The 12,530-nt window shown below is 41.8% G+C and overlaps 1 protein-coding gene across 1 annotated transcript in view; it reads right to left on the bottom strand.

Annotated features, from left to right (window-relative positions):
* NELL2 (neural EGFL like 2) overlaps window positions 1-12,530 on the bottom strand; it is a 153,848-nt gene that overhangs the window by 34,213 nt on the left and 107,105 nt on the right. Inside the window, exons 14-15 of the mRNA XM_075059106.1 lie at window positions 8,692-8,814; window positions 6,368-6,463 (exon numbers count right to left, since the gene is read on the bottom strand). Coding sequence (XP_074915207.1) covers window positions 6,368-6,463; window positions 8,692-8,814 — 219 coding nt within the window. The remainder of the gene's footprint in view (window positions 1-6,367; window positions 6,464-8,691; window positions 8,815-12,530) is intronic.

Below are 12,530 nucleotides of genomic sequence, written 5' to 3'. Positions count from 1 at the left end.
AGAAAGTGGCACAAAACTCTAAAGAGATCTGGTCCATAACAATTATTTACCCAAATCACTTGTCTAAGTTGTATTTCAGTATTTTGAACTACAAATGTTAAGCACAAAGTTGCAAAAATTTGTTTTAGCAACATCTTTTTTTTTTTCCTTCTCCATGAAGTACTCACAACACTTACACTATTTTTGTTTGAGCTTTCCATACATGGAAAAAAAAAAAAAAAAAGAAAAAGAAAGAAAATACAGAGAAGAGCCAAATAATATATTTTCCTTGGATTTGGCTATTTCTGGTAAGAGATCAGATAGGAGAGGGTGATCTCGCATACCTGATGCCCACCATTTTTTTCATAAATTCAGTTACACATTTAATCAAGCCAACTGTTAGTAATAATGTATGGCTGAATGAATGTAGAATCTGTAAGTTAATTTTTTTTCTCAACAGTTCCTTTCAATGTTAACAGCTTTGCGTGCCCATTTATTTTCAGCAGTTTGCCATGGATTGTTTAATAACAGGTGGACGCGATTCCCATGATATCCAAGGAAAGTTCATTAGCAAGAAATGCAAGTTACAGCCAACCACCCATAAAAATCTATATACTTCCAGCCAACCTGTTAACAAAAACTACATCAAAAACACTACTAGTAGCGAAACTCTGCTATTTGATCTCATGCATAATTAAAAGCGGTCCAGGGGAATACTCAAAGCACAAAATGAGTGTGGGAACTCAAAAAAGAAGCTGACAAGCAGCAAAAATGCAGTAATCTTGTATACACGCACTAGCAGATATGCATATATAGTAGAACAAATCCACTCTTAAAGCTCTGTCATCAAATTAAAGGGGAGTTACAGTAACATCAAGCAGATCTAACAAAGTCATCCTCTGTTGGATTCTAAAATAAAACACTTTTCAAACACAATTTAAGATAGTATTTAAAAATGCCCATTGAAGAATTCATGATTTTGCAATCGAACAAGACAGTATTAAATCAGGTATTTTGAAAAACTTTAACAGGCACAAATATTTTTAGATTCCCTTAGTAGTCTCAGCTCTCTACACTGCAGAAGGCTGCTCTACTGGGTTAACTCCTACCGTGCCTTCTAAGACTTGAAAATCTTTTAGTACATAAACCCCACCTCCCTAAGCCAACGCATGCATCCCCAACATTAACAATGCCTCAACCCACGTCCTTTGGGGAGAGAAATAAGAATTCTCCCACGTCTCATTTTTATGTCCTATTAGCAATTAAAGAAAAGGTGCTGGAGGTTGATATATCTGCACATGATTCTTACATCTGCTTCCTCATTCCACTGATCCGTTTCCACAGGGCACGGAGCCATGATTAAGCTAAAAGACTTCCAACAGATCATTCTAAGGTGTTGGAACAGCTCTGTTAACTGCAAGGCACCCCGGAGCGAACACCTCTTCTCATGGGAATACCTGACAAGCAGTAGTAGTTGATTCTCCTTAAATTTCTGAGAGACGTGGCACCTACTGACACCCCAGAAGCACCCATTTGGAAGCAAAAAATTTTATGAAACCCATTACCGTGCTTAATTACACAGGGCTTCAATTCTCTTTGCAAAAGCTGCACTGAGTTTCAGAATCCGACACAGTCTTTTGATGGCAGCTGACGGGTGAAAAGAGTTACAGCTGTGCCCATAAACACCAGCAAGCTTCTGGTGCTAATCCACCAGAACTGGGAAAGCTGCTTTGGGTTCTGGGTGAATGGGTTTGCCCTGAAACCATGTTTCAATCTCAGGATAATTTTTTCAGAAGCCTTCCGACCTCTCCCATCAGAAGCAGGCTGTCTGCCTCCTACTCAGCGGTGCCCCATCAGCCACGGCCTCCGCTCCTCTCCGCTCCGCTGGAAGGCTTGGAGGAGCTGTTAGTCCCATCACGTGGAACAGTACACCTCCCCAACCAACACGGGCACCGAGGAAACAGGACAGGTTTTTGCCACACAGTTGACGGCCTCATCAAAAATTTAGGGGGATGCTCTGGACACCAACAATCCCAGCTATTTCAGCTCTGGTTTATTCTTGTTCTCGGTCAAGCCTATGAGCCTGGCTCCATAGGCAGGACTTAAGCATGGGCAGGATCATCCCTCTCAGGCTTTGGGAGGAATATAGAGACACTGAGTGTGCAGGGATGGGTTTTGGAAAGGACAGGAAAAACAGTGAGGTACTCAGCAACTTCTTCACCTTGGTCTTTACTGGTAAGATTTGCCTTCAGGAGTCGCAGGTCGCCAAGACCAGTGGGAAAGTCTGGAGCAAAAAAACCATACCCTTGGTGGAGGAGGATCAATATCTAAATAAATTGGAAAAAACACAGGTCGATCAAACCTGATGGGATGTACCCAGGAGTGCTGAGGGAGCTGGCTGATGTCATTGCGAGGCCAACCTCAATTATCTTTGAAAGGTCATGATGACTGAGAGAAGCTCCTGAGAACTGGAAGAAAGAAAATGTCCCTCCTATCTTTGAGAAGGGCAAGGATCCAGGAAACTCCAGATCAGTCAGCCTCACCTCCATCCCTGGGAAGCGGATGGTATCCTCGTGGATACCATTTCCAAATGTATTAAGGACAAGAAGGTGACTGGGAATAGTCAGCATTGATTTATGAAGAGGAAATCACGCCTGACGAGTCTGATAGCTTTCTAAAATAAGATGACTAGGTTGGTGAATGGGAGGAGAGCAGTGGATATTGTTTATCTTGACTTTAGTCAGGCTTTTGATGCTCTCATAACATCCTCAGATGAGCTAACAAGTGCAGCCTCAATAAATGGCCAGTGAGGTGGATTGAAAACTTGCTGAACAGCTGGGCTCACAGGGCTATGATCAGCCATACAATGTCCAGCTGGAGGCTAGTCACTCAGCGGTGTACACCTAGGTAAATACCGGGTACTGGGCCAGTGCTGTTTAACATCTGGACAATAAGGCAGAGTGCACCCTCAGCATGTTTGCAGATGATGCAAAATTTGGAGGAAGGGCTGCTACACAAGGTAGTTGTGTTGCCATTCAGTGGGACCTCAGCAGGCTGGAAAAATGGGCCAACAAGAATGTCATCAAGTTCAGAGGGAAATGCCAAGTCCTATAGCCATTAAGGAACAACTCCAGGCACCAGTACAGGCTGGGGACCAGCCAGTGGGAAAGCAGCTTTGCAGAAAAGGATCTGGACATCCTGGTGGACACCAAGTTGAACATGAGCCAGCAATGCGCCCTTGCAGCAAAGAAGGGCTGGGTTAGGAAGAGCATTGCCAGCACGTCAAGGGAGGTGATCCTCCCCCTCCATTTCATGCTGTTGAGATCACATCTGGGATGCCGGGTCCAGTGCTGAGAGTACGTGAGAGACATGGAGCAAATCCAGCGCAGTGCTGTGATGATGATTAAGGGACCAGAGCATCTGTTATACGAGGAGAGGCTGATAAAGCCAAGATGTTCAGCCTGGAAATGAAAAGGCTGAGGAGGACCTTATCAATGTGTATAAATACCTGATGGTATTGGGGGAAGCCAGACACTTCTCAGTCATGCCTAGGAAAGGGACTAGGGGGATGGGAAATTGCATTTGAACGTAATGAAATGAAATTTATTTTACTGTGAGGGTGATTGAACACTGGAATTGGTTGCCCAGAGAGCTTGTAGAGTCTCCCAACCCTGAAAACACTCCAAATCCAGCTGGGTTCAGTCCTGAGAAACCAGCTTTATTTGACCCTGCTCTGAGCAGGGGGATTAGACAAGATGATCTCCAGAGGTCCCTACCAACCTCATCCTTTCTATGATTCTGAGAAATGATTTAAACAGAGCTATTAAACCACCTTTTACAGAAAGAAACAGTAAAAACTGGTGATTGTGTTTTCTAGGTTATTGCTGGGGTGTGGATTCAATCTCCTGTTAATTAATTCATAGGTTTGACAGCTGCTGACAATTTCTATGTAACTGTATGTTTTATTTTAAGTTTAAAATGCCAAGATTCTTCAATAAGCAGTTTTAAAATATATGTAGCATAAACAGAAATAAGTAACATGCGATTTAAAAATAGATTTGGCATCTTTACATCAATCCTCCTCCTTCCTTGTACGTGATCACAACTAAAGATGTCTGCCTAGAAAAGATTACATCACCTTTGTAGACAAAGTGACTGTTCAAAAAGGGAAGCTTCCAGCATAAATTATTTGCAGTATGAATGTCTTGAATCACTTCAAGCCTAATGAGAAGTATCTTCAGGAAACTGTTGTGTTCACTGCAAGTGAATAGGTGGTGTCTGAAGCTCAGGTTTTGTTTTATGGCTGTATACAGCACCATTTTTCTGACAAAGCAGTCTCAGAACGAACCAGCTTTTGCTTTTCATCGACAGGATAGCTCTTCCACTTGCCACTCTGCCGGTATTTCAGACTGTATGTTTCAAAGCCATGTGCAAGTAGATTACAATCCTACTCTTGCTCATTAATATCCAAATGAGGTGACTGGACCTGTACCCCTGTGGCTGATCTCTAGCATTACTTATTTCAACAGCAAGAAAAAAATATGATGTCCAGTGGAGGTCCACCAGGACGGAGGGGCTTCTCCTTGCAAAGCTGACCTACAAAACTGGTTTGGGGCTGGCAAACTGGCTCCAAGTCATAACAACAGTATCACTAGCTATGAGATACCAGGTCACTACCGTACTAACCTTACCTTAAATATTGAGATCAGATATTCAGAGAGGCATCACGTCTCGTCCAACTCTCTGCCTGCCCTCCTATATGCTTCCTGAAGGGCAGGAAGAACGGGCAGTTAGGCCAGCGGTCCGGCTGCTTTCAAAGGACATTTGGGGATGAATGCACTTAAGCTAACTTCAATTAGCTTAAGGTGCCTGAACTTTCTGAACTGGGAACAGAACGTCCCTGGGGTCTCCTCTAAAGAAGGGAGCAGAGACAGGACTTCCAGGGGCAATTCAGAAAAAACAGCAAGATCGTTCTTTGATAGTGGCTATTAATATTGACTATACAAGGAGACTAAACCAAATAATGCTTCTAGTCTACACACTTCAGATAGGAGTATAAACCTGGAAAAGATGAATATGGGCCTTGAAACTATACATGTTATATTTAGTTGTTAACAGCAGGATGCTGCAAGGAGCATATAAGACAAATATTACTAAAACAAAGTAACTGTATTAGTACTTGCGCATTATCTTAGCACACAATTTGTTCCAAGCAAAAACCCAACAGTGTTACATTGAAGAGGCCTTGGCATCCTGTACCACATTATTTGCAGTCTGTGAAACAGTGAGGAACACTCGAAAACTTGCTCTTTTGCCATTTTTCTAGAAACAGATGAACAATCAGGATACTGCTTTTCACACAGCATCCGTCTTGAGCACTCTGGTAATATCCGCTCAAATACAGAAGAATGAAAACAATCACATTTCTCACCTTTCAAATGGACCAGATAATACAGAATTCAGATCAGTCTGTGTTTTTCATTAAACTGGACATGTTTACAAGTCAGATGAAAGCAATACTTGCTCAAATGACCTCCTTTCCTCTGTTTGGAAGATTTATTGAAGGCAATATAGAACAGCAACAATAGTCAATCATAGGTGGCAGACTGCCCTTTTATTAGGCATACTGAAGCCAATTAATCTAAGCGAGCTTTCTCCCTTTACCTCCTGGAGGCATGTACGGTTAGAATGCATTTAAAAATTCTGCAGCAATAAATAAAGGTGCTGAAACTATTCATTTGAACTTTGAGAAATTATTTACAGGCATTTGAAATGCTAAGTATTAACATTCTACATACTCTGCTGGGCAATATAATCTGACTAGATCCAAGGCTTAAAAACCAAAGTTCTAAAACAAGGCTTTGTGGTACTGCCATCCTCAGGGGTAGCAGGAAGAGAAAGGCATGCCTGCGAAAGGAGGTAAAAGCAGCAGGAACACTGAAACCTGCCTTAATACCGAGTAAAGAAAGCTGAGTTAATGAGAAGTCTTCAAATACGGTTGCAAGGGAAGGTGGGCTACTGAACCAGTCGCACATTTACAGCACAGAAGTAATCAATTATTGGAATTTATTTCTAGATGTCAGATTATCTGTGATTTATAGGAGATACCAAAGGCCATTTGAGGTAAAAAGCAAGTCTGTAATAATCTTATTAATTATGAAACATCAAAACCCGAGATGTCTTAATTCGTGTTCTCATTTTTGCAGTCCATGTGCTTCTAATTAGAACTGCTGTAATATATTCTCTTGGGAGGCATATAAGAAAAGTGAGTAACTTTTTAGTAGCAGCTTCCTCTTTCAGGGCACACACTTAAATAATCCTTTATTCTTGGATTACCCCAAACATTGTCCTTGGATTACCTTCATCGTAAATGCAGTTATAATCTTACCAGTTTCACAGCTGGGCCCCGTGAAGCCTTGTGGGCAGGCACACACATTGGAAGCAATACAGGCTCCTCCGTTCCTACACCCGTCTTTGCAAAATGCTGCAAAATGCAAAATCACAATATATGGGTAACAGAACTACACGCAGCAGCCACGCAGGTGGCCACGGGCTGCCGGCAGGTTGACAAGGACCGCGGTCCCTGCGGCACAGAGCGCAGAAACTGCCTTCTCCAAGGACAGAGGGCACGAAAAGATGGTTTATAGCCCCCCTGCCTCACTGGCCAGCTGGGCTGACAAGCTACAGAAGGAGATTAGAGTAAATCATCTGAAGACAACAGGTCACATATGTGCTCCTTCGCATGCACTGGGAAGCAGCGAACGGCAGCATCTTCCCTAGGAACAGACTCTTCCTAGGGCAGTGCTGGTCTCTGCTGCCCAAAAAAAGGCCTGGGCATAATAGGCACAACTGAACGCTCAATTGTCTGGCTGCCTTATTTCTCAATTAAGCAATTCGGTTGAAACAATAAAAATAGTAATTTTGTCTCAAGGGATGCTGAAGAACTTAAAAACTTTTACCATTTGCAGTGTGAAGTCGATCCCTGGATCTGTTCTTTGGCACGCTGCAACCTCAGAAGCCGGGCTTCCATATTTTGGTGCAGCGTTCTCCAGATCCAGTTGCGAATATGTGTACGCTTTAAGGAGTCCCTTCTGGGGACACAGAAATGCAACCAGCTCTGATAGAAAACACAGCAGCTGTTAATTGCTCCGATTGCATCCGCAATATGGAACCAGAAATGGTCTGGTCACAAGAAAGCGTAAGTGAAACTAGGCAGATGGAGGTTGTCACCAACATAAGGACTTGCTCCGGGGCATCCAAGCCAGGGCTACAGGGAAGTACATTTCTCAGACAGCGATACACGGGCTCAGTGCCTTCTCCTGCATACCATCTTTTTGGTATTGAAATGGGAGGGAGGGAGAGAGGGAGGGATGCACTTTTCCTTCACAGTGGGGCCAGGTGCCCTCTGAAATGTCAGACCTCTTATTCAGGCAACAGAAGAGCCGAACGTGGTGCTCTAGGCTTATGCGCCTTTTCTTTGACCCAAAGAAATCTCAATTACCTTTTTGTAAGCTGACACATCTCCAGCAGAAGGATTGGGGAATACTCCCAAGCACAGCACAGGAGTGAGCTGTGCAGGCAGAGCTCTCTCCCAAGAGGATGGGCTCTGGCTTTGAACTTCCTCAGGCTAAGACTTTTTTCCCATTCCCCAGAGGAGGGAGCCCAGCATAAAAGGGTGTGTTTGCTGACATCTCTCCCTCTACCCATGTGTTTGACTGAAAGTGGACTTAGCTGCTGTGTTTTACAAAATGCTCGTTTATGTTTTAAATATTTACAAAAATCATACTGTGACTCAGGTGAAGGAATAGCTAGTGCTAAGATCTTAATTCTTTAGTAATTAAAGAAATTCTGGGTTGCTTAGCCTTGCTAATACACAGCAGCAGAAGGTATCTATGGGATATTACCCATGTTAACTGAAGCCCCTTGGATTCTGACACCTAACAGATCAAGAGGACTGAGGCACAATTCCAAGGAACGCTGGGTATGCTATTGGTGCAGCTGGACCACTTCACACATCTGAGCCAGTTCCCCTACAGCTACACTGCTTTTATTTTCAAGCATCCTCTAAATCCTACACTCGGAGCCTGAAGACTTGAGAGGATTTGGGCCCAAGTATCATCTCTGATGTGAAATGCAATGGAAATAAAAGCAGCGTTGTATCTCCGGGAAAGCATCTAAGACTGGAAGTGTAACTTCTAATGTTTACCAGTGAACAAGAATGTTAGAAAACAAGGCACCGCTTCATGTGTAGCAAAGGTTTTGTGCATGCATGTCTACCACTTTTCTCATTTACAAGAAGAAGACAGCATACCAAACAACTTTCAGTTCATCCAAGCAAAACAGCAAGTGATTGACCACGGACAATGTAGATCTGACAATGTTTTCACAGCTGTAACTTTGTTGGTAACTGTGGACTTTCTTGAATGGCACACCATGTATAGAAATTGTTAACTTGACACAGAAATGAAGCATAACTACTTCAGATTTTAGAGCATACTACCTGCGTACGCATCATCCTCAAATTCCTGTGAACCCTGCCAAATGCAAAGGCGGTGTATATCTGCCTATGAAGACCTCCTTGTCGGTGACCTAAATGCCTAGCCTAGCATTTTGTCTGTCTTCTTCAAGGCACGTGACCAGATTTACATCAACTATGACAAAGCATCTCATCCCGTTCAAAGACTGCCGACCCCGGGGTTTTCAGCAGCTTACCTTTGCAGATGGTGCCATTTCCCGTGTAACCCGGCTTGCAGACACAGTTGTGCCCACCCACGGTGTTGAAACAGAGCGCGTTTTCATCACAGTTGTGCTGGTTTGTTATACATTCGTCGTGCTCTGAAAAGGGAAACAAGAATGGGGTGGTCCTGAATTTTTAAAACACAACAAAATAAAATCTTAGTATAGGCTTCCACATTAAAAAGAGATAAACACACAGTAGCAGTTACTGACAATAGGGCTATGTGAACGTGTAACCGTGGGATAGCCAGGGTATATATTTTTAGTGCATACCAGTACGTGTTAACTGTGCTGCAACATAATTCCACTTTCATTAACAGGGAGCCACCATACTTACATTTTCTATGTGGGCTACAGTGTTCTCGTAAACATTTGCCAAAAACCTGGCTAGCATACTGAAAATCCATATGCTAGATCTACTGTATAATTTATTCATGCAGGTTTATCTTATGTGGGATTCCTAGGGTTTCCTTCAGAAAGCTGACTAATGGTGCGAGACACACGGTCCAAACTGCAAAAGATACAGTTAGCAGAAGGCAGGACTTCAAAACGTAGCCCGCGTTTTCCCTCCCTTCGGTGAGTACGCAGCACTTCATTTACATGAAATAAATAATCCAAAACCAAAGGTCTGCCTGCTGTAAAAGGGACTTTTGGCATGGCATGTCCTTGCACTGGAGTGTGACGGATAAGAGTCCTCATTCTGGTGACTAGACTTAGATATACTGGGAAATACCCCTTCTGGGAATAAATGAAAAGTCTGGGCAATATGATTTTGTGTTAACTTGCAATGTACTGTTTAATCTTGAAACAAAAAAAGTATTGTATAGGTGTTTAGGTTACTGAACATTTTAATGGTTTAGTTTGTTATTTTTAAGAAATGGAAAATGCAATTTCAAAATAAGGTGCTCTAAAGTGTCATTTCAAAATGCTACGTGAAATGCTCTACCATTTTCAAAATTAGTCTGTAGGCATCAAAATGAAATGTTTCCATCTTCTGGAAATACTCCTTGCATTTTCTTTAAATCAATAATATTCATCTATCCACAAATCATTTCAGACTCCTGAAACTTTAATTTCAGGAAAACTGACTGTTTGGGGAACATAAAGGTACCTAGTTTCAATCAGCACACATGGACTAACCTGCACGTGAGTTTTTCATAGCCATCATTCTGCCCAGGTTTTAGCAAATTTTATTAGTGCAGCTTATGCCAGTTCTGGCTATCTGACACAAGTCTTAGATCTGGAATTGGGTGCTCTTCCTTCCCCAGTTTTGGGTACGTCACATTGCTCTGAATCTTCCCCTTTATATATAAAGATCTGAAGTCTGCACATACCCCACAGAGCTGTCAGGAAAATTAGTTTCTTCACATTTGCAAATCACTATGGAAATGTTCCACGTGCTATTTCAACACCGGCCATAAACTGTAGGGGTATAAAACTGGCAGAATGGCACATCTCTAATCCATCAGTAGACATAAATTGTCCTCTCGTAATGGCAAGCACTTCTTTAAAAGGGGGAAAAAAATCACCAGAATGTAACTAATCAATATTAAACACTACAATTTGGGTGGAAGGGGGGAAGTGTTATTGTTGTCGAGCGTTTATTTGTTTGTTTTTTAATAACACTAACCTAACATCCCTCTTCTAAACAAGGCCTTATGTATCTCTCATATCACCAACGAAGCTCTCCTCAACCCTCAGCACCGAGGCACCAGCACCTACCGAGCCGAGTCCCTCGCTGAGTCCCTCGCTGGGTGCAGCAGAGCACGGGCTGCCGGCCTCTGCCCTGAAGCATGAGATTTAATTACTTTGCTCTCAGCATGAATAACTAAAATTGTTATTGTTCACCAAATGATCCAGCCCCAATAAAATCCAGTTACAAAATTTGACTCTGACCTCCTAACATACTGAAATTTCTCATGCTGGCTGAAACAGTATTTATGCTAAATCAGTCCATAAAATAAAAGAAAAATAAAGTAATGACCATGCAAATTATGTAAAAAGTGTTATCTGTACTGTAATAATATTCTGGCTTTCTTAGTTTGTGTTAATATTATGATATTATTCAAATATGGTATGGTATTCAAATATTAAATGCATATTATTTTCTCATTTTCAAAGGTTCTGTATAACATACAACAGGAAAATAACTATGGAAATCTGTGAAACATTATGCACTCAGCAGGCCAAAATACCTTGCAAAGCCATTATCTTGGTATCTCAGGAGGTAGGTCTATACAACAACACATCACACTGGTAAGCTCAGCTCAAACCACTGAATTTGACAAATTAAGTATCATCCTCAATGAGGAAGCGTAGCCATCCACCCCATGCCTTCGGAATGCAAAAGCATCCCTGGCACGTATGGCAGCTCTTTACTAGGGCTAAGAGTATATTAGAGGAAAGCAGGTGATCACGGACCGTCACGCTAAGAGGAATGGCTCTCCACGCGCGGCTGGAGCAGCTCTGAAAGCCCATCAAGGCACCCACAGGCAGGGCAAGTGCTCTGGTCTCTGTGCCAGGCAAACTTGCTATTGGTATTCCAGTACGACAAGGCATTAACCGTATTTATAACACCTTGCAGTACCAGGGCCCCGAAGGCCATTTGCACAGATGTACGTCCTTCATATAAAAAGACGGCTGTCACACTTGAGTGTGCCTTCCTAACATTTACTCTCTGGGCTAAGAAAAACTACTGAGTCTTTTAAGACAGATTTTTCTTAACGTGTACAGTATCAATAAAATTAACTTTCTGTCAGCTAAGTAATGGGGCTTGGATTCAAAGACAATATGCCTGGTTTCCTACTCTATATCAGAAACGTTGGTGTTTCTTATCCTCCTGTAAGAAAGTTCACGGAGGATGCTTGCTAACATTTCAGAAAGAGGGTCTGGCACATAATCCAAACTATATCAAAACAGCCAGCACTTCTACTTCTGTGGTTATCTGCTCAAATTTCAGGTCTATTTTTATTTAAATCAAATATTAGCGACTCATGAAAAAATCATGAGTATGATAAATGGTTCTCGGATTGAAGTTTACATGTCATTTTTTAGGAGGAAAATGTTTCAGAGTAAGAGGAAATTTTGTGATTCAATTAAAAGAGCAGAGATTTTTAAAACAATAGGAATGGAAAGAATGAGCAAAAAAAGAATCAGGATGTTTTACAATTCATCTAGATTTGTTGCTCTGTATCATCTGAGTTTAGGTTCAGTAACACGCTTAAAACCATTTAAACATAGTACTTCTTCCTATTCCGTCTTACAGTGGCACTTAACAAAGCAGTCAGCCTACGCTTCAGGACTGGATCTTTTATGGGCTGATTACAAATGCTTAAACTAAACCCCCCAAAATCCTGTACATAAAGCATCTTACTACATTCACTCTTCCAGCACATGGTACACTATCCACATCAATTTAAAGAGACCATCAGAAACAGCTTCTTCCAGAATTGCCTATTAATAACAAGGCAGAGTGTCCAGCCTTAATAAAGATAGAAATATTCATTTGTAATAAAAAGAGGGGTGCTCTGTTGACAACTCTTCATTAATTCATGCTTATCACTTTGGTTTCTTTTTCTAATCAAACACTTGGAAAGTCACCTTAAATTAAGGAGGACGTTACAGAGACTGAGTTCAGCAACCTTAAATAGCAAACCAGGAACTGTAGAAGCAGATAGGACTGTGCATTACAAAGAAGCAAAAAAGCAATTTATAATAGAATCATTTATAGAGAACCATTAATATGGTTTTTAAGTTCAAAGACCAGTACAGAAACATTATTTGTGTTATTTAGAAGTGTCAGTACTGCCCAAATA

Source organism: Buteo buteo, chromosome 28, assembly GCF_964188355.1.
Source record: "Buteo buteo chromosome 28, bButBut1.hap1.1, whole genome shotgun sequence".
Taxonomy (NCBI): domain Eukaryota; kingdom Metazoa; phylum Chordata; class Aves; order Accipitriformes; family Accipitridae; genus Buteo; species Buteo buteo.
This window is presented reverse-complemented; position numbering and strand designations above follow the sequence as displayed.